The 22,424-nt window shown below is 40.5% G+C and overlaps 1 protein-coding gene across 11 annotated transcripts in view; it reads left to right on the forward strand.

The window, feature by feature from the left end:
• Positions 1–22,424, forward strand: part of ANKHD1 (ankyrin repeat and KH domain containing 1) — a 110,366-nt gene that overhangs the window by 44,110 nt on the left and 43,832 nt on the right. For all 11 annotated transcript variants that reach the window (XR_009819321.1, XM_062003031.1, XM_062003032.1 and 8 more), the window contains exons 6-14: positions 833–1,066; positions 2,584–2,678; positions 5,937–6,174; positions 6,399–6,590; positions 8,008–8,117; positions 17,738–17,825; positions 18,362–18,489; positions 18,658–18,801; positions 19,456–19,558. Coding sequence is in view for 10 of the 11 variants with exons in the window: in XM_062003031.1 (XP_061859015.1) it covers positions 833–1,066; positions 2,584–2,678; positions 5,937–6,174; positions 6,399–6,590; positions 8,008–8,117; positions 17,738–17,825; positions 18,362–18,489; positions 18,658–18,801; positions 19,456–19,558 (1,332 nt within the window). In the remaining variant the exon portion in view is untranslated. The remainder of the gene's footprint in view (positions 1–832; positions 1,067–2,583; positions 2,679–5,936; positions 6,175–6,398; positions 6,591–8,007; positions 8,118–17,737; positions 17,826–18,361; positions 18,490–18,657; positions 18,802–19,455; positions 19,559–22,424) is intronic.

Raw genomic sequence — 22,424 nt, forward strand, 5'->3', positions numbered from 1 at the left:
ATTGACCAAAGCTTTTAAAACACGAGACATATATGATTGTCACTTACAGTCTAAGAGTTTTAAATTATTAATTTAATTTTATCCAATAAAAGTTTTTAAAGGGATTACAGAATACAGTCTCAAGAAAAAAAAAAACTTAACACACACCACTACCCCAGTCCAAACTCTACACTGAGCATGAAAATTACTCATTGATCTTTTTGTGTGTGTATTTGACCTCTCTTTGTGTGCTGAAGCAGGAAACATAATGATAGAATCATAGAATGGTAGGGATTGGAAGGGACCTTTAGAGATCATCTAGTCCAACCCACCTGCAGAAGCAGGGTCACCTAAATCAGGTTGCATAGGAACATGTCCAAGTGGGTCTTGAAGACCTCCAAGGAAGGAGACTCCACAATCCCTCTGGGCAGCCTGTGCCAGGACTCCCTCACCCATAAGAAAATAGCTTTTTCTTATGTTTAAGTGGAACTTTTTGTGTTCCAGCTTCATCCCATTACCCCTTGTCCTGTTGCTAGCTACTATAGAAAAAAGGGATGTCCCAATCTCCTGACACCCACCCTTTAGATATTTGTAAATGTTAACAAGACCTCCTCTCAAAAAAAATATCCTGAGTTGTAATGGTATCTGAGCATTGAAACTCTTCCACACTGTAATTGTGTTGGGGTTTTTATACTCAGCCTGAAATTACTGGCTGGAGGAACATTGTTGTGAGGTAAAAGGCTACTGCTGCTGATGTTCTTGGTTTTATTCAGAGCTGTTAAACTACTTTCTTTTCCTGTATTAGGAGTGGATGATGGAAAAGGCTTTCATGTAAACTTCTTCTTCTCTGCAGGGAACACAGCTCTCACTTACGCTTGTGCTGGGGGCTTTGTTGACATAGTGAAGGTGCTATTGAAAGCCGGTGCTAATATCGAAGACCACAATGAGAATGGGCATACTCCCTTAATGGAAGCAGCCAGTGCAGGTCATGTTGAAGTTGCAAGAGTATTGCTGGAATATGGTGCAGGAATCAACACTCACTCCAACGAGTTTAAAGAAAGTGCACTTACCCTTGCATGCTATAAAGGTATGGTCTCTTGCCTTGTTTTGTGGTTTTGCTTAAATTTATTTGCTAGGATTTATCTAAGTAAAGTTCCCAGACATAGTTTGAATATTTTCTTAAGAGTTTTGGAGTACTGGATTTTGGTTTTAAACTTGATGTCAAGAAGTGTTCATCCATGGTGTAGTGGTGTTAAGCCTGTCTACTTGTGTGCAAATGTGGAGGACATATATTCAGGATGTTGCACATGAAAACTTGTAACTGGCTGCATCCAAATTTGTGCTTTGACGTGCCACCACTCTCCTCTCCTCACACTACTGCGTTCCCTGTTTCATTCAGATTCCCCTCATCAACTGTCTGCAAGTTCTGAAAACATCTGTTAGTTGTTAGGAAAACGTGAAGTTAGAACAAATGTTTATGGAATAGCTGATGGGGTGAAAATGCTATCAGTATTACTGGATACTTCAGTGTAATTTCGGAGGATGTATATTAATTGCTGTATATTTTGAACTTTCATGGGCTTTTGACTTAATTTCTTCTGCTATTTAGAGTTTCTTTATCAAGTAATTTAGTGTAATAGTAATCCCATGTGATTCCAAGTTAGGGTTTTTTTCCCTTCCAAAAACCTCCATAACATTTTCAATAGTTGTTTTTCTACTAATAGAAGTTTCAAGGATGTCAATTAGTTTCATAGGAACTTTAGATTTTGCCTCTGTAGTTAGAATTGGAGGATATTGCACTATGTAGCAGTTCCTTACAGAAAAGTTTTGGTAATAGTTCTTCTGAATATGCTGGAAGTGTGTTCTTGTTTCTTGTGACCTAAAACTTAAGATTTTACATTACGTCACTCTGTTAATTGCCTAGAGATTTTTTTTTTTTTATTATGTTTCACAAGATGGTTGAGCTGCCTTGTTTTCTTGTCTGTTTATGTAATGCTAAGTCTTGCCTTAGAAGGGGATGCTCACTGAGAGGGTAAAAATGTGTAACTTGCGAGGTACAGATTCTGAAATGACAGAAGCTGTAATAGAGTTGAAAACAAGTACTGGTAAACTTCAGTAGAAGCTTTTAAAAATCAAGTCAGGTAACATAATATGGCATAATATATCTTAATTCTCAGAAATATGTCTGAATACTATGATTAAAAAGTTGAAATTTCAGACCGATGTGAACCTATCTCTGAAAGATATTCCCCTCCCCCAGTTATGTGTCACTTGGGGCACTTAAATGATATGTCACTAAACAGTTGAATGAGGGATGAGTACAGTTTTTTATAGCTTGAAGTCACAAGGAAAGCTTCCTGTTTAAACTGGAATTAGAGGGGGTCTGTCTTCATCTCAGAGTTGGGCACTGTCTAAAGTCTGGCTATCCATTTTGCCTTGGTATTTTTTAGAGTACTTCAAAAAGAGCAGGTTTGTGAATTATAACTTGTAAAAAACTGTAATAGCAAACTATGGAAATCTGTTAGATTTCATTAAGTCAGTTGTCTGTGCTACTAAAAATTTACAATATTAAATGTGTATTATTTTGATCTGTTTCATTTGAAGGCCACTTAGATATGGTTCGTTTTTTGCTTGAAGCTGGAGCTGATCAAGAACATAAGACAGATGAGATGCACACGGCACTAATGGAGGCCTGCATGGTAAATAGCCTTTATATGTACTGTTCTCTTTTCCCTGAGAGAGGAATAAAAGAGATGATGAAATAAAGTGAGCCTTTGTTAACAAGCTCTTTTGGGTCTACAAGAGATTGTGCATTATGTTTTTATTGTAAGAGAGCCTTTCCTATAGTTACTGCAGGTGGCCAGCTTCTCAGTCTAATTGGTCATAGAGTAAAATTCTTAGGGGTAACTAATCTCCAGTGCAATAAAGTAGCAGCCTGTCCCAAATCACTGTTTCTCTTGCAGTGTAATAGTTTAGTTTCCATCTTTGTTTTTATAAATAAGGTCTCTTAGATCATCATGGTATGAGCCTTTCAGAAGCGCACTGAGCTTGGATGATGCATACCCTTGCCCATTCACCCCTGCAGGAAGTGTTTTGCATGTAGAGATGGTTTGTTCTCTCCTCAGTTTCTGTGTTGTGAGGTTTTTACTTTGAAAATAAAATAATAGGTCAAAAGTAGTTTAGTTCTTGGGCAGCTCACGTAATTTCAAAGCACACAGTAAAGAAAAACTTAAAAGAGCTTCATCTTGAGTGTGCTATTGTGTTAAAGCATATCTACAGCTATTTTTGTCCTTAGGTGACCTTTTATCTATTCGTCAACCTAGGGAACTTCTTTGAAGAAAGAGCAAGGAACGTGTTTTCATAGGAAGCACAGGGAATGGAGAAAAACTTGATTTACTCCCAGAAGCCTATAATCCTTAGAGGATAGGCTGCAATGTTCTTACAGTCTTCTGAGAGCTGGAGTATCAAGTGTTCTTTCAGTGCAGTTGTGAAATGATGATGCAAGTGGACAAGGTCACGTTATAACATCTCAAGCTGTGTTGAAGTCTTTTGATAGTGAGATGATAATAGTATCCTTGAATAGTCTTCCCTGTATGAGAGCCTAGTGCCAATAAGGAATTCAGAAGGACACGGTTGCATTGGGTGTATGCTGTCACCTAAAGGAGGTTGCAATATGACTGCAACCTGAATGTTTTAATCATCTCACTCTTCTGTTTAGGGTTAGTCTCTCTTTTTTTGTTGTCTTTTCGCTTTGCTTTCATGGTGTCAGAGTTATAAAGTGAGTGAATCTCACACGGGGAAGGTGAAGTTATGTGGGTTGCCTGCATGTTTTTGGCTCTTGGATGTTTCAGACTCATTTTCATTACATTCTGTGTATTGACCTTTAAGAGCAACAGAGAGGAAATGGATGCAACTCCAAGTTGACTGATGGAATTTGTTCGTTGTTATCTTTTGTCTGCACCCTTGCAGAAGGGAACCATTCCACCCAATTATTGTGCCTTTTCCCAGTCATTACTCTCTTCCAACTAATGATTGGTGCAAATACAGGAAGCTGAGATGTCTGGTCTCTAAGCATCAATTATATTTTAAGTGTCTCTGAGTTTTAGTTTGTTTTGGTCAAGACAGAGTGCCACACCTAGGATAATGCCTTAGTTAGCTGAGGAGGTTGTTGGCTTTTAGCCAGCTTCTCTGAGAACAGCAGCCTGTCTTTTAATTTACTGACGTGATTCCTGTCAGCCTCACATTACTTACTACCTGCTTCCTGGCCAACTTAATACAGCTGTTGACAGGAGTTGTATGTTTGATGTCCCCTTTTCTATAGCTCTGTGTTAGCTGTTTGAGATACTGTCTGACAGTTCTGGTGAGATCAGAATGGGGAGCTAGTAGTTTGCTTGAGGTTGGTTTTTTTTAATATATAAGAAGTTATTTATTTTGGGAATTAGTTTAATTCTTAGTTTTATAAATTTTTAAATCGCCTCTAGATATCAGTGCCCTAACCTGGACATCTCTGCCTTGCGCCTTGAGCAGAGAGGTCTCCTAATGTCTTCTTTTTGCTCTTTAGTATTGCCCAGCTTTATTTAGATATCTTTCGAAAGACACAGTGTGAAACCATCTGCTATTTACCACTGAACTTGGCCCTTTTTATGTCTTCCCTGGGAAATATTCTTTAGTTCTCTGTATGTTTGGGCTTGTTTAAAGAATTAATCCAGTTTAACTGTTAAACCCAGGAGAACTGCTGCATCAGGGCACAGGGCCTTAAATCATCAAAGCTGACTGACAGTTGACTCCGTCTAAAAGAAACCCATGTTTCTTTGAATGGCAAATGGAGTGACCAGGAATGACCACCTAATAGCTATGCACTTGCAGTATTCAGCAAGAGTTTTTCTCTCCACTGAGTGATACAAAGATCATGCTTCATTTGATTCGAGTCTTTTATTTATCTTAATTAACCTATTAATTGTGTATGATAAAGGTCTAGTGTGGAATATCCTCTATTTAGGCCCTCAGATATTCTGTATCTCATTGAACGCTCTTTGTATGACTTGAACCTTCCCTCTTCATTAGGGAATCTACTTCATTTTTCCAAGATCTCTTCTTCAAATCATTCCATGAGTTTGGGTCTCGTTTTCTTAAGTTGCATGTGAGGGAGAAACCATGTGAGCGTTTCTTCTTTCTTAAAGCCAAAAGTTTGTTACTTTTCCCCCTCTTAAGAGTTCTTACGGCTCTCTATGAACTATACCTTAGGTGAAACACGGATTTCTGGTACTCGGTCCATTTCAAGTAACTTTGAGGAGTTTGATCACAGTTTCTTGGGAAGCTGGAGCTGCATTTGTATGCTTTGATTGGTAAGGGCTGAAACAGACTGCTCTGGCAATCCTAGTTTAGTTCCCTCTGGCAAAAAGATTGCTCCACCCAAAGGCACTTTTCAGTCTCCTTTAAGATTTGAGTCTCCTCACTTCAGTTTCTCTGCAGATATCTTTCCCAGTATCTAGAAACTGCCCGTTGAAGCATTTTTTCATCTGTAGAAGCTACGAATCGACTACGAAGAGAAAGAAATTTTTTTCCTGTGCTCATTTGGGGTTTAGTCATGGAGTGTGTTTATTACTTATGGCACTTGTTTGATATCTCTTGTTACTTTTGTGTCCCAGGTATTATGCTCAATATTTGAGAAAGTCGTATCGCATAACTCTTTCCCAGCTCTCCCAAGAACATATATACAAATAGATATAAATGTATATATACATACCTCTTTTTATCACTATTTAAACCTAACTTAAATGTAGGTGGAAACCTAAATGTCAATTTAATCCAAATATTACCATAACTTTGCCATAAATTGAACCGTCATAAGTAAGAAGACCTCGTCCTTTCAGGATCATTTTCAGACCTAGTATGATAGTGTTTGCAACTACAGCATCAGGTGACTCCAGCTATTTCTGATTTCTGTGTTTTTGTAGGATGGACATGTGGAAGTGGCACGTTTGCTTTTAGACAGTGGTGCTCAAGTGAATATGCCTGCAGATTCATTTGAATCTCCACTCACTCTGGCTGCTTGTGGTGGACACGTGGAGTTAGCAGCTCTTCTGATCGAAAGGGGAGCTAACCTGGAGGAAGTTAATGATGAAGGTTATACTCCTCTAATGGAAGCTGCCCGGGAAGGCCATGAAGAGATGGTCGCCTTGCTGCTGGCACAAGGTGAGATTCCTGTCATTTCCTGAACGTTCACTATGAAGAATGCAGTGCTGACTGTTTGCCATTAGACAGTCTGTGCAAACTCCTCTGATGTAGTGCATAGCTGTCACTGTTTGTTACTGTAGCTGCAGAGCAAGACTAAAACCACCCAAACTGTGGACATGATGAGCATTGGCCTTCCAACCTTATGTGTGGTCGGTTAAAATAGCGGCTGTTTTGTTTCCTAGGAGCAAATATAAATGCACAGACAGAAGAAACGCAGGAAACAGCCCTTACTCTGGCATGCTGTGGAGGGTTTTCTGAAGTAGCTGACTTCCTTATTAAGGCAGGAGCTGATATAGAACTTGGTTGCTCAACACCTTTGATGGAAGCTGCTCAAGAGGGTCATCTTGAATTGGTGAAATACTTGTTGGCAGCAGGTATGTGTACACTGCAAATGATGTAGCCCACAAATTACAGACTCTGTGTTCTATATGACTTAGAAGGTACCTGGTCTTTGATGGTGGCATTGTTATAACAAGAAACTGTATACTCAGAAACCATAGCAAGAAGAAAAAAAAGCATATATTACACCTTAATGTTGTTTGATACTGTTAACAGAGGAAAATGTCTCATGGAGCACTGGACTGCCTATGTAAAAATATTCATTAGGAACGTTGTTTCCAGCTATCTGCATGTAGGTCAAAATGTTAATATAGATAATACTAGTTTTTATATGTTACTCCTGCTTTGAGCCTCATTATCTGCAGTCAGTCTCCCCACATAACCAGTACTTTAGGAATTGTGCCCTGGGAAATAGGAAGATTCTAGAATGTGGTGCATGAGTTTTACCACCACGTTGTACATTAGTAAAAACTAAATCTGGCTGGAGTTGAAGGGGGAAATGGCAGTTCAGTGTTCACATGTCAGTTTAAAGTTGGTAGAGACTGAAGTGTAGTAATACTGCTTAGAATAATGAGTGAAAAGCAGTTGCACTTAGGACATCTTCCTTGTTCTGGAAAATTATTTATTTGTATGGCCTTTCTAAGAATAAGCATAAAATTACTTGAATTTGTAATTCTAGAAAGTAATACTCCCTGCTCATCGAGAGACAGTAACAACTGTGTGCTTGTGCGGTGACACCAGCATGTGACACTCATCGCCAGCACACTTGGGATGCTACTTGTGCTTCACTTCTGATAATGTAGAAAGTTAATTGAGGGGCCTTGGTTTGGCACCAGGGAGTCTCTAGGTATATCTCACACCTAGAAAATAAGGAAATGACTCATGATACTGGCTCTTTTTTTTGAAGAATAATGCATTACATGGAAGGAATTGTGTGTCGTTTTCATGTAGCTGGCATATATGAAGCCAGTCAAATTATTTCAACACAATAGTTTTAAAGCAAATTATTTTAGAGATCAGGAAATAAATTTGTAGAACAGTCTTGTAGTATTTAATACTAATTTGATAAAATTTATTTTGTCTGGTTTTCCTTGGCATGCAGCTCCTGAACAAATAGTCAACAGACAACTGTATGGACTGTTACTTGTTCTAACAACTGCAATCACCATTGCTAAAGAGGGAACTAGGAGTGAGTGATCGTATAGGTGTAAGCACTGAGACTGCCACTCAAGCAGTCCTTTTTGAAGCCTTGGCTGATACCCTTTTCTCAGAGTGTTCTTGTCAAGACAGCAATTTTTACCATGAGAGCCATACTCTTGAACTGTGGAAGCTGTTGGTCAGTAGGATAGAGCCATTGCCACAGATCAAGTGCCTTGATTTTTGTGTTTTATCTGATATGAACTACTTGATGAGGAGATGTCCAATGTGAAGAAAATACTGTTGTGTTTCTAGGAGCTAATGTTCATGCCACCACAGCAACAGGAGATACAGCTTTGACCTATGCCTGTGAAAATGGACATACTGATGTTGCAGATGTGCTGCTTCAAGCTGGTGCTGATTTGGTAAGACTCGCATCTTGTGGTTTCAAACTGTATACCAAAGCTTTTATAGGGCAGGAAGATGATTTTAGCAATTGGGATTCATATATGGGTGTGAAAAGAGGCATGGAAGACTTCTTTTTTAAAAGCCTGCATCTTCTGTTTGGTCTAAAAAATAGAAATTATTGCTGAGTAATCTTTTGCCTGTTAAGTGAAAATTTTTAGCTACAGCTTACGCTTGTGACAATTGATTATCTTCCTTTCAGTGTAATCCAAAAGTTCAGTTGTTTAACAGGATGTATTTCTGTGTTGCCTTTATGCTGCTTTATTATTCCCAAACTCTTGGGGATTAGTTTACCTGCTCCACTGCTCTGAATTTAAAATGTTTTAGTATTAGGAGCTACTACTCTATTTTAGTGTTAGTTTCTGAACACTGTGGGTCTCTTAAACTTTTTAAAATTATAACACCAAAAAACCCCAAACTAAGCAATACCTTTTAAGTGATCAGCATAATATGATCTCTTTTCTTTCTTCCAGGAGTCTTTTCTTTCTTTAAATCTTGTTGTTTAGCCTATTATTTTCACAGGGTTTATTTTCTGTAATGCATTTAATCACAACTAAGTTGTTAACTTAATTGTTCTGACTTCTTTCGTGTTCTTGAGGGCGCAAGGCCTCTGAAATAAGTGGACACTAACTTCGTGTCATATGCTGCCTGTTGGGAGCAGTCCTTGTTGACCTCCTCTCCTATGGTTCTTGACAGGGCCAGCACTGTGCCAGGGAGGATGCAGAAAAATAAGCAGAGTGATTGACAAATGATCCCATGCCTAAGCTTGTCTCCTGGCCCTGTTTGATTTACCTGTAGAGATGTAGCCACTGCTGAATTTTACTGTTTACTTTCTGTGAGCCATCTGCATATTCTGTTTTTTTCCAGTCCAGGAAGGCATAATTTTTGAGGATTTTTCCCCTCCCTGATTCTAGATTGAGGAAACAAAGTTGATCTTTTTTTCCCCAAGTGCTCTGGAGTTAAAGGAACAATAAAGACTGTCAATACCTATTTTCAATCCATTCTCCCTTCCCAATTCAGACCCTTTATTCTGTGATTTGGAAAGCATAGAATCAACTTTAAGACCTCAGATTTTTCTTGGTTTCTTACACCCAATGCACAAGAAACGAGGAAAAGGAGGTAGGAGACCTCCATTGATGAGCAAGGATCTGCTGGGACAACTCAGGCAGAAAGCAGCCATCTATGAGAGGTGGAAACAGGGGCAGGCTTCTTGGGAAGAGTATAGGAACGTTGCCAGGGGTGCAACTAGGAAGGCTAGAGCCCTTCTAGAATTAAATTTAGCCAGGGATGTTAAGGACAGTAATAAGGCATTTCTCAAGTACATCAGCAGCAGAAGGATGGTGAGGGGTAATGTGGGCCCGCTGCTAAATGCTGAGGGTGCCCTGGTGTCAGAGGATGCAGAGAAGGCTGAAGTACTGAATATCTTCTTTGATTCAGTCTTTACCGCCAAGGCCGACGCGTGGGAAGCCCAGTCTGGCAAGGATAACAGAATGGCCAGGACAGCAGAGGATTTGCCCTGGGCGGATGAGGAAGAGGTTAAAGACTTGTTGGCCAAGCTTAAGGCTCATAAGCCAATAGATCCTGATGGGATGCATCCTAGAGTGCTGAGAGAGCTGGCTGATGTGATTGCTAAGCCTCTCTCTATCATTTTTGAACAATCATGGAGGACAGGTGAGATGCCTGAGGACTGGAGAAAGACCAATGTCACTCCAGTCTTCAAAAAGGGCAGGAAGGACAACCCAGGAAACTACAGGCCAGTCAGCCTCACCTTCATCCCTGGAAAAGTCTTGGAACAATCATCCTGAATGTTATCACTGAACATATGAAGGATAAGATGGTTATCAGGGGGAGTCAACATGGCTTCACCAAGGGGAAATCCTGTTTGACTAACCTGATATCCTTCTATGAGTGCATAACTGGCTGGCTAGATGAGGGGAAAGCAGTGGATGTCATCTACCTTGACTTCAGCAAGGCTTTTGACACTGTCTCCCATAACAACCTCACCAGAGAGCTCAGGTAGTGTGGCTTGGATGAGTGGACAGTGAGGTGGATCAAGCGCTGGCTGAATGACAGAGCCCAGAGGGTGGTGATCAATGGCATAGAGTCAAGTTGGAGGCCTGTGGCCAGTGGAGTTCCACAGGAATCGAATCTGGGACCAGTCTTGTTCAACATCTTCATCAGTGACCTGGATGAGGGGACAGAGTGTACCCTCAGCAAGTTTGCTGATGACACCACACTGGGAGGACTGGCTGATTCCCCAGAGGCTGTGCTGCCATTCAGTGGGATCTCAACTGGCTTGAGAGTTGGGCAGAGAGGAACCTCATGACGTTCAACAAGGACAAGGGCAGAGCCCTGCATCTGGGAAGGAACAACCCCATACACCAGTACAGGCTGGGGATGGAACTGCTGAAGAGCAGCTCTAGAGAGAGAGACCTGGGAGTCCTGGTTGATAATAAACTAAATATGAGCCAGGAATGTGCCCTCGTGGCCAAGAAGGCCAATGGCATCCTGGGATGCATCAAGAAGAGTGTGGCCAGCAGGTCAAGGGAGGTTCTTCTCCCCCTCTACTCTGCCCTGGTGAGGCCTCATCTGGAGTCCTGTGTCCAGTTCTGGACTCCTCAGCTCAAGAGGGACAGGGAACTTCTGGAGAGAGTCTAGCACAGGGCCACCAAGATAATCAGGGGACTGGAACATCTTTCATATGAGGAAAGGCTGCGGGAACTGGGGCTGTTTAATCTGGAGAAGAGGAGATTGAGGGGAGATCTTATTAACATTTATAAATATCTAAAGGGTGGGTGTCAGGAGGTTGGGACATCCCTTTTTTCTATAGTAGATAGTAACGGGACAAGGGGTAATGGGATGAAGCTGGGACACAAAAAATTCCACTTAAACTTGAGAAGAAACTATTTCACTGTGAGGGTGAGGGAGCCCTGGCACAGGCTGCCCAGAGGGATTGTGGAGTCTCCTTCCTTGGAGGTCTTCAAGACCCTCCTGGACATGTTCCTATGTGATCTGATCTAGGTGAACCTACTTCTTCAGGGAGGTTGGACTAGATGATCTCTAAAGGTCCCTTACAACCATTCAATGGTTCTATGATCTCTCTTTAGTTGCCAGGAGGTCCAGACTATATGGAATTTGAGGTACAAACTTGAACACTGCAGGTGGGAATTGGAGCCTCATTCGTTCTGGGTTAGCTAAACTCACAGAGAACAGATGTTTCTGTTATGGGGTTTCCTCTGTTGTACTCACAACTTTGCTGAAGTTACCCAGCTCACTCTATTGAACTGATCAATATGTGTTGCTTATGTCCAGTTGAGGTTTTTTCACTCAATATAGAACCTTGAGGAGATGGTGAGGTATTGCAACAGGTTGCCCAGAGGAGTTGTGGCTGCCCCATCCCTGGAAGCGTTCAAGGCTCAGTAGGATGTGGCATTGAGCAACCTGACCTAGTGGAAGGTGTTCCTGCCCACAGCAGGCGGTGGACTAGATGGTCTTTGAAGATCCAGTCCAACCGAAACCTTTCATTGATCATTATATGGTAAGTGTTTCTAGTCCCCAACAGAGTTTTGTCGGAGCTGGGATCTATTGTTAACACCATGTCTCAGCACAAAAAGACTATTGTTCTTGAAAGTAGAAAATGGGAATTCTTGCTTTCCAGGGACTGATCCTCTGGCCTAGGTATCAAATATGTCATTCAGTTCAAGAACCAATGAAGATCTTAAGATCTCTGTTAGGTATTTACAGAATGTAGCCTTATAAGAACCAGGAGAACCAAAAGAAAACGGTGGCTGAGATTAACATTCCTTGGTTTGTGGTTAATTTTTTCTTAAAACTCTGCAGTGGCAAGTTATACGAGAAGTGAACAGTGTCAGAGTATGTTCATCTGTTTCTGTCTGCTGGAGAGCTGCACAGTTCCTTGTTAATGTATGCATTTCGAAATCAACTTGCTTTTGCCAAGGGTATGAATGACTTGATGTGAGGCACAGCTGAAGACTTCAGCCTGTCATCCCATCTGTGCCTCGGTTATATTCTAGTTCCCTTATTGCCTGCAGCATTAGAGAGACTTTTCCTGGGTCTTAGTCTGAGCTCTTGCCACTGGATCAAATGTAAATTTTATTTGTTTACAAACTTCTTCATGGACACAAAACACCTACTTTAGATTTTGTGATTAATAGGAGTAAAAGTTTGGAGGTTGTAACTCCGAGTAAGGTTCGTTAAAAGCATTTTTTCCAAGCGACAATACGGTTTAATAGCTTCAGGAGAAAGTTACCAGCACTTCAGTAATACAGTTATTTACCTCTGTGGCAGAGATTTGTCTAGTCACAAAGGTGAGAGGAGACTTTTATTTTTCCTATAAGAATTCTCTTTTTTTCCTTCTTTTTCTCCTCCTCATTTGCATCTTTAGTAGCAGTTACCCTCATCTCAAAGCTTGTATAAGGCGAGACATGCATGGTGCATGTCTGTTCCCATGGGAACTAGATTAAGGACTTCATGAAGGATATTGGTGGTATTTAATGACAGGTAATATCCTGCTTTTAAGCTGTATACCTTTTTATAAACTGAAAGCACCTGTTTGGATGTCAGTTCCCTTTTAATGCAGAATCAGACCTGGGTGGAATGATGCACAACTGGAGATTCCAGTCTCCTTTTTGCAAATGAGACTGTTCTTGACAAGGTGGTTGCATCTTTCCCTGTTCCAACATAGCTGAAAACAAAAGACACATTGTTTTCCTTTGGACAGCAAGAAGATCCCAGCTTTTCTCATCTGGGAAGTACAGAAGAGTTTTAAATTGGGATTTTCTAATCTGAGCTGCCTTGCAGCTTCATGTGAGGCTCTGCTGCACAGGATAGTTGATCTAGTGATGGGAGTTTACCTTTCTGCTACAAGGTGTACAGGTGCTTTTATACTGAAATTGGGAGATGAGAGGTGGAAGAGAATCCCTGAGGGGCAGCTTCATCCCTGGATTCTTCTCATTTTACACTGTCAAACTCTCAACAAAGCTCTTTATACTTTTTAAAATTCCATGCATGGCTTTCCCTAGAAGACCAAAGCTGGTTACCTGGCATCCACATAACCTCATTTGCAAAAAAAAAAAGTAAATACAGGCATGCCAGACCACCTCTTGATTCTTCCCTATGACTAAATATTTTTGCAGACAGATGTTTTTGTCATTGCAAGGATCATTGCTTTGCCCTCAACTGATACCCCTCACAGTAATGTGACTCCTTGATGAAAAGCTCACTTTGTGTATGACATGCTGCATGCTTGATGCAGTGTGCCTAGGGCAACATTTAAGCATCTACAGAAGTAGCCAATGATTTATGGATTTGAATGAAACTATGCTGGAGATAACTACGATGTCATCACAGTCAGAGATATGAGAAGCTATGTTTTTACATGCTGTTTCTTGAAACACTGGGGGAAGGTTGCGGTTTTCAGGTGTTTTTAGACTTGACCCTCAGTCTTCTACAAAAAAAGCAGAAGATCGTAGGGCACGTGAAGCTAATTTTTGTATTTAAACCAACCTTTTGGTGTACAGAGTACAATGAAACCCACTCTTGCCAGTAGTGAACAAAAAGTCTTCTTGTATTTAACAAGGTACTGTGTAAGATCTTTGTACTTTCTTCATGAATCTGAATGGCTTGTGGTAGTAGTCTTAATTGTCAAGAGCTGCAGTGTTTGGTCTTACCTTTGTGCTTGCTTGCCTAATTTTAGCAAAATAGAATTGTCAACTGGCGGATCTGATCCATTGAAGTTCACTTTCAAGGTCTTCATGACCAAGAACAATATTTATTTGTAGAACAGGGACGGTGACTTGTTCTTTTTCCTTCTGCACGGCAAGCAGGAGGACTTAAGGAAAGTATTTTAGAGCCAGGCAAGCATCAGATGAGATTGACCTTTGATACATAGATACATGCTAATGACAAACGTGGCTTTAAGGCATCTAAACTTCTTCAAAAGTAGAGAGATTCCTTGTGTAGACTAGAGCAGGTCACCTTTGTCTTGCATTTTCCTGATTTTTAAAAAACAGTATCTCAACCTTCACAAATGCAGCAAGTTATATCAGCAGGTCTGTTAGCATGGGTAGCTATCTGAATCTCTCAGTACATACCTTGCTTCCTGTGAGGTCTTCCCTTTTCAGATATTTACTTTCAACTAGAGGCCTGGTTGAGTTTTTAGGTCACTCTGACATACTGGTTTGCTACATGTCTCGGGAAGGTTCCCTGGAACAGTTTGTTGGTTACCACTGGAATACTTCACCTCTGGATAGGAGTTCAGTCTTGAAATCACCAAAGCGGCATAGTGACATGAACTGTATTTTGCTGTTTTCTTGCACCAAAAACTTTATCTGAATCATTTTGCTTAGAACAACATTTAAATTTCCATTAAATGCTCACAGTTGTCAGGAATGAGAGAGGCTTGTTAGAGAGCTGAAGAGAGCAATTGAACGTTTCCTTGAAAAATGCAAATTTTGTTCCAAATAACGTATAATATTGGAAACAAACTTGAAAAAATATCCTAATGAATAATCCTTGCCAACTATGAATACTTGTGAACCAAGGAGAATAACAAGGGGGGAGGAAACAATTCTGTAGCTGTCTTGGAATTGCCTAAAACAGAGAACGCAAAATCAAGAATAAAAAAGTATCAGTGATTGTTGCAATACGCTTCTGATGATACTGCTTTTGTTCTGCTCTCTGAAGTACTGGTTTGTCTAGAAAGGAAATAATTATTACAGACTGGATTCACACTTCCTTTTTGCATCCTGGTGGAAAAGGTGTGGGTAATGTAAACTCTTACTTGATTTGGGTAATACTCTTGCTTTCCCTTTCTTTCCTATCCAAGCTTACTGAAAATTCCTTTAGAGTGTTCTTTCTATTCAAGCAGAATTAGCAGTAGAGCACATCACTCAAGTGTTTTGAGAATGACTTTTCTAGTCAAAGCTGGCCTAGGTGGTGTCCTTTGTTACTCTTTTCCATTGTATTAACTACAATATTTATCAGGAGCAGTGAGGAGAGGCAGGATACTGTGGTGAGTCCTACAGTGCAGATAGGTGGGGAAACTGTCTTTGGAGATGAGTACTCCTTGTTAGTTTTTGTTCTTAGGTATTTGCATGTACTTCATATTAATACAATGAAGCAGCTCAGTGGAAAGCTAGTAGGGATACTTTTGGACAGCTTGCTTGTTGACTTCATTGATTTTGATTACCTACTGAAGCTAAAAATCCAAAAAGCTTAGAAATTTATGGCCGTCCCAGGTAAAAGAAAGGTTGTGAGTAGACAAAGTCACTGCACTAGCTCAGCTCCTTATTTTGGCTTGTTCTGGATGTTCTCCCATAAAACTTCAAGTGATGCTCTCTGCCGGCATTTATTAAGGCTAAATACAGTACTGAAGTCATATAATTAATCTTAAAATATGCATTTCAATCTTTCATGTGAAAAATACTATAAAAATGTAATCACTTTTGAAAATCACAGCAGGTGGGCACACAAATGGTTTAGTTTGGCTGGACTGATGATGCGTATGGTACTGCAAGTATTTGAAGTGTATAATAGTTGAGGATCAAGTTCTGTCTGCTTGATGAAGTAACAGTTGGTTAAATTGGGCAGAATAACTACATCGCATTGAAATGAGGAAGCCTTCTGACATCCATGTTTAAGACTTCAGCAGTGAAGTCTGTTGGGAGTAGAAAATGTTTCAAATTATTACTGCTAGTTCTCTGAAATCCTATATTTGAATGTAATATAAGACGATTTTTCACTATCTTGAATATAGTTAAGGTGACCTAAAGTTAAATTTTGCTTCTTGCCATCTTTACTGTTGCATCAAGGGCAATTTAGAAATGTGCATTAAACTGTTTAGGCAGTAGTGTTTTGGTCCTGCTCAGTCAGTGAAGTGATGTTCAGTAGTGCTTTGCATCCATTGCTGCTTTGTGAGTGATTTGCCAGCAGCACCAGGGATTTGCTGTACATGAGGTAAACAGCAGCATCTGGCTTTTTATGATCTATTGGCAGTGGCTGAGGAAGGGAAAACTGCCAAATACCAGAGTAGGCATCAGAGCTCAAGGGCATGCTACTAATTCTTGCACATCATAGGGCCACGTACTAACATCATTAGCTTTACATGTCCTGCAAATATTTCTGACGTGAAGACAATCCAGAGGTATGCATATATTTATTGGCAGCTAAGCAGCCATTTGCCCTGGGAGTGGAATCTACCTATTTAAAAAACACCAAACAAGTGTCTTCAGTAGCAGATCTCCTCTGCCTGCATGCATATATACATTATACTACCAAGTAAGCAAAGAAATCAGAGCACCAGTGAGGAGTTTAGATGTGTGGTAAAGTGGTGTACAATAATATAAAATCCCTCTAAAGGCACAGGAGTAGACTGTTTCCACTCTTGCCAAAACGTGTAGGAGAGGGGTAGTGTAGTGCCTGTTGCAGCAAAGGATTGGTTTGTGTTTTGTGCTCAGGGCTGGTCTCCAATAGAAGATCCAGTCAAGAGATTGCTTCCTCAAGTGTATGAACAGAGAGCTAACTTAAGGTGCAGCTTGCAGCCAAAGCAAGCCATATGTCAAAGGACATATGCAGAGTTTTCAGGAATAGTGAAACTATGGGAAGGAGTTGATGTGTTCTGTCAGATCTGTTCTTGTACTTTGTAAATAGCCGTGTGGCCCACTGTGAGTGTTAATGTGTTAAATGTTAATTTCCACTGTCAGATACACATGCAGTTACAGAAGTAAATAGTGAGTTTAGAGTTTGGCTTCCTAGATGCTTAATTAAATTCAGAACACAAATGCAACCACTCTCAGGAGGACATTTTCTCCCCTGGTTGCTGTGGGATGGTTTGTACATGTTAGTCACCATACTTTGTGGTATTGCTCACGTCTACATAGCAGGCAAATGTTCTAGTTCTATAACTTCTCTAATACAGTTGTATTCAAACGCATATTTAAGTATTCAGAAAGCTTTTAAATTAGGAAATTGTTCATGTTGCTTTTTGTTGGCTTTTATCATTCTTTTATCATCTTTCTGGTTTAGTCTTTAGTCCTCTTACTCGGAGACTTTTTGTGACCTACAGTGATTTATCTCATTTTTATCACTGTTCTTCAGCATGTTTGTAGAATGTTGTCTGGACTTCAGGCACTACAGCAATTTTAGAGGTCTGGCGTGCAGCATGTGACAATTCTCAGGACTGTTGCACCTCAGTTCATAGTCATTTGTATACCTCCTGATGCTGGGTGATGGTCACGTTGAATGATCCTCCCTTTTTGAGGAAGAAAGACGGTGTTACTGTTCTCAAGTATGTTAAGCATTTGAACACTAAAATAAAAAGGGGTATGTGACTAGGGAAACTTCCTTCCTTGTGTGGGAACAGTAGGGATGGGGTCGTAACGCTTTTTCACATTGTGATTCTGTATTTAGCACAACAGGAAAATTGATTCCAGTCAGTTTATACTGATTACAGTCAGCTTGTAAGGTAGATCTTCTACTGAGACTGGCCATTCTGGTCCCACTGTGAGGTGGTTCCAAAGCCGAAACAGTGGTGTAATTTTTTGTTTCTCCTTTACAATAGGAGCACGAATCTGAAGGGGGGAGAACCCCGCTAATGAAGGCTGCACGAGCTGGTCATTTATGCACTGTGCAATTCCTTATTAGCAAAGGTAAGATACTGGTTTAATTATTGATTAGAAACCTTAAAATGGCACTTTATGTTTCTGCATGTTAGTGACCCTTCTCCAGGACTGATTGGATTGTGTATGTACAAGGATTTGTCAAACAGTTACAGATTTTCAGAGTTTTGTGTGGTTCATGATGCAATGAGTCACAAAATATTCTGCTAGTTAATTTTCCTGCTCTTAAGTACAGAAAATATTTTTAGTTTCTTAAAAGATGCACTCCCTCCTTCAGAAGAGACATATCCTCAAATTTACCAGCTGTGCGTTGGGCGCCCTGAGTGTTTTGTCTCAGCCGCTGACAAGGCCCACTGTTGCTACCGTTATTGCCTTGTCTTTACAAACGGAGGAGAAGGATGTGTAGAATCCATTGATTATTCAAAATCCCTTACTTTTGCCCTGGAAGTGTGCATGAATTAGGAATATTAGAAGGGAACATTTCATCTGTGTTCCAGAAAATACTGTACTTACTTTCTTTAAAAAAAAAAATCTCTGTGTTCAGTTCTGGGATCTTCTCTTCATAGGTGCCAACGTTAACAGGGCTACAGCGAATAACGACCACACAGTGGTGTCACTGGCGTGTGCAGGAGGCCACCTGGCAGTGGTTGAGCTCCTCCTGGCTCACGGTGCAGATCCTACTCATCGGCTCAAGGTAGATGCTTTAAACTACACATTTATCATAGCTATTGAAAGAACCACGTAGTTGATCTGATGGTTTAGTAAATGTGTGCTTTAAAGGGTCTGATTCATGTCTCCCATGCTACACCAGGTAGCAAAATTAATCTTCAGATTTTTTTTAATTTCCAAAATCTCACTTCAGGATGGCTCAACAATGCTCATTGAAGCTGCCAAAGGAGGACATACAAATGTTGTTTCTTACCTACTGGATTACCCAAACAATGTTTTGTCAGTTCCTGCCACAGACCTGTCCCAGCTCACACCTCCATCTCAGGATCAGGCTCAGGTAAGGCATGAGGAATTCTTTTAAAATACCACCATGAATGTTTAGATGTGAGCAATGTGAGCAGTTAAAAGTCTATGCATTTGAAAATGCTAGAGAGTGAGAAGGTTGACTGCTACCATCTGTTGTATCTTGGAGAGTGCATAAACTTTATTCCCTTTTCTGCTCCTTGGATGGGATAGGCCCAGACCTAGTATCTCAAAAAAGCATTACTTGCTTGGTTGTGTTTGTTCAGGTTTGTTTGATTTTGGGAGGGTTTTTTCAGCAGTTCTAAACCCTGGTGACAGCAACCCTCAAATGCTGCTGCTGATTGTAGTTGTTATATGAAAAAAGAAATACATTGCATAGGTTCAGAATTCTGCAGGCTGGAGAGGCAGCTTTCCAGTGAAGTTAGCTGATGAAGAACATAAAGATGCTAACAGTCTTCCAGCCTACACAGCCTGGGATTCGGTAAAGAGTGACATAGTTAATTCTGATGTGTTATCAGCAATAAAATGACACAGCAAAAGTTGTACCAGGAGGTAGTGTAGTGCACAGAGTTCAGGAAGAGTGGAACGGAGGTCTGCTGTAGACATATATCTTTCTATTAATGCTTCAAGATCTGGTTCGTTCAAGAGGATTTTTTACCTGAGTGTGTGTCTGTGACTTTATTTTAAGGTTCCACGTGTACCTGTGCATGCACTTGCTATGGTTGTACCCCCCCAGGAACCTGACAGAACCCCTCAAGAGACATCGCCACCTCTCTTGGGAGTGGTGAAAGGTTAGTATGTAGCCACGCGGAGAATATATGATGTTTGGAAGTGGACAGGCTGGGGACAGTTTTATTACAGCTTATGCATAGTATAGTCTACTCCACCAGTGCTTGAAAACCTTTAATGAAGCATAACTTACATGTATTTTACATAGTGCATAGTTTTTTGTTATTTTCTTATATTCTTCAGTGCAGTAGCACTTGTTATTCTAATTCTATTATTCTAGTTTATTAGAATTGCGCTGCTTCTGATTCTCTTGGAAGAAAACAGGTGTGGTAACTGCCATAGTGCAGGCTGCTAGAAAACATTAATAAACTCTAGGTGCAGTGTTAACTTTTCAATATTGTACATTGGTTGTCTAGAGCAGTTGCAACTCCTCTCCATGAGCTTGATGTATCAATTCTTTCCTGTTCCTGCAATAGCAATGCAAACGTGTTGGCACTGTAACATGCCAATGCAGGTCTACTTACAGGAGAATCTTTCTTATGTTAGTAATAATACTCGTGTAAGTAATCATTATGTTAGGGTTTTTTGTTTGTATATGGTTGAACTGTGGTTACAACTATTTGCAGTCCCTAAATGGCAAATTTAGCAGTTCATTTCCAGCTGTGGATTCTGTAACAGATCTTCACATCTGCTAAGTCAGCTCAGAAAGAGAAGCAGATTCTCAAGTGGAAAATCACAAACTGCATCCCCTAATTATTTACAGTATCAGGTAGGGATATTAAATGTTATAGTGTCCAAAGCTCTGTTAGATAGCTTTACTTAATCCTTTTATTCTGGTAGTGCCCAGTGCTTCCTAAAACAAACAACCTCCCCCAGGGGCACAAATGAAGAGAGAAAATAATTGTGTACCAAATGGTGTTTAAGTGTGCAGCTGTGACTCTCTCCTTGCATATGTGCCATATGTGTGACTTCTCAAATGCAGATATTGTATCATTTTCCTAGGATGTGCAACGCTTGATATTTTGGCTTTCATAAAAGTGAGCACCAAACAACTTCAAAAAAAACCTATGAAACTTCTGGTTCAATTAAAACAGCAAAAAGCCATCTACCAGCATGTGTGCCCTTGCAATTAACGAACCATTAGTACTGCAAAGTGGGTTAGTGTTCTGAAAGTAGATTTTGTGGTGCATGGGAATGGGTGAGAGATTAGCTGATAATCAGTCAGAAGATTGAAGTTAGAATCTTAAAGTCTCATGTTTTTGAATCAAATTATGAAAAGGAAATAAATGTAATTTAAGAAACAGCTCTCATTCAGTAAGTTACTGCAAATGTCAGCAGATAGATGAGGCATGTTTGTAGCAGTACCACGTTGTTGGAATTGGCACAGAGAGATCTAGTCGTTCTCTGTGCTTCAGGACGTGCTTTACACGTGTCAGCAAATCTGAACCGTGATGCAGTGAAAGAGATGTAACAGTCTGAAATGTGTCACTGGGCTGCTGCAGCACTCCTGAAAGCTTTGTGTGCAAAGCCCTTTTGTATCTTGACTCTTTAGGGGGAAAGTGGTATTTTTGTGAAGGCCATGTGATTGCAGCAGCGATGCCAATCTGCTCCTTTAGCTGCAATAGAGTTAATGTTCTTTGCTGAACTTTGTAACTTGTTATACCCAGACTGCTTTACTGAACCGCAGTTCCATCATTAGACTTCTTGGGAGACAAGGAGCAAAAGAGGGTGTGAATAAAAGCTTGTTTGGTATTTTGGGATGGGGGGGGACACAATCTGAAGTTGTTTTGTAACAAACTCTTTATCCTTGGGAAGACAAATTTCTCATCCTCACAGCTAGAAGCAGCCCCCTGAGTTTTTGTTTAAGACTCTTAACTCCTTGGAGGAAGGGGAGGACCATCTACCTTTCTTAATCTCAATTCAGTTGGGTTTTTAAGGACCTCTTAGCTTTGCAAGAAAGGCAATAGTAGCATCTTATTTCCTGAAGAGTTCTTGGCAAGTCAAGTGTAATACTAGAGTACGTTTGTGTGTTATTGTTATCCTTCAAGTATGGTGTGAGGTTTTTCAAGAGGAATTTGTGAACTCCCTTATTACTCTTCAGTAACATAAGAGGGCATATGGAATAGCTTCCATTTGAATAATTGTTTCAGCAATTTACTATCTATGTTTATGAACTAAAAAGAGAAACGTTTAACAGCTGACAGTGGATCTAGAGACACTCAGATAAAGTTATACACAAAGATGGTAACCTCCTAAAGAGGTGAAGTAAAATTAGGTGAAAGAAGCAGCAGAAGTAGTTTACAGGGGCGAACAGACCTCAACTCTTATATGCTTAGAAAGAGTTGTTTTTAGTGTAGCATGTGCCTGTTGTGTCCATGTGAATGTGAAATGCCAGTGAGGTTCAAAAGGCAGGAGATGCCTGCCTTGGTGTTTTGTACTTGGTGCTGCCCTTGCTTAAAGGTGGTCAGGATTGCTCAGCGGCCAGCTGCCAGACAGAAAAAACACATGTGCTGTTTTTGAGGGACCAGAGGATCCCTCCTGCTTGTCAGTGCGAGGCGTAAAGCACAGGGACCAGCATGCAGCTCCAGGTGCCTCTGCATCGGGCTCCCTGGGGCAAGGGGTCTCAGTGCCCAGCACACAAATGGTCAAAAGGAATGCTGTTGTATTTTTTCGGGAAATCAGATGACATAATAGTATTGCCATTGATAATCTTGTCTAGTTTGCAAATGCAAGCTACTGTTTAGCAAGATTGGGATCTGAAGATCCCGGGGATGTTTGTAATTCTGCTTTATTATTTCCCAGAGCGTGCCTGGTGGGCACAGTGGCTTGATCCCACAGCATGGATTTAGCTTTTTGAAAAACAACATACCAGTGTGACGAGGAGAGGCTCAGGGAGTCTGTGGAAAGCAGCAGGATTGTTTTCTTAGT

The sequence above is a fragment of the Colius striatus genome, chromosome 9, assembly GCF_028858725.1.
Source record: "Colius striatus isolate bColStr4 chromosome 9, bColStr4.1.hap1, whole genome shotgun sequence".
Lineage (NCBI taxonomy): Eukaryota > Metazoa > Chordata > Aves > Coliiformes > Coliidae > Colius > Colius striatus.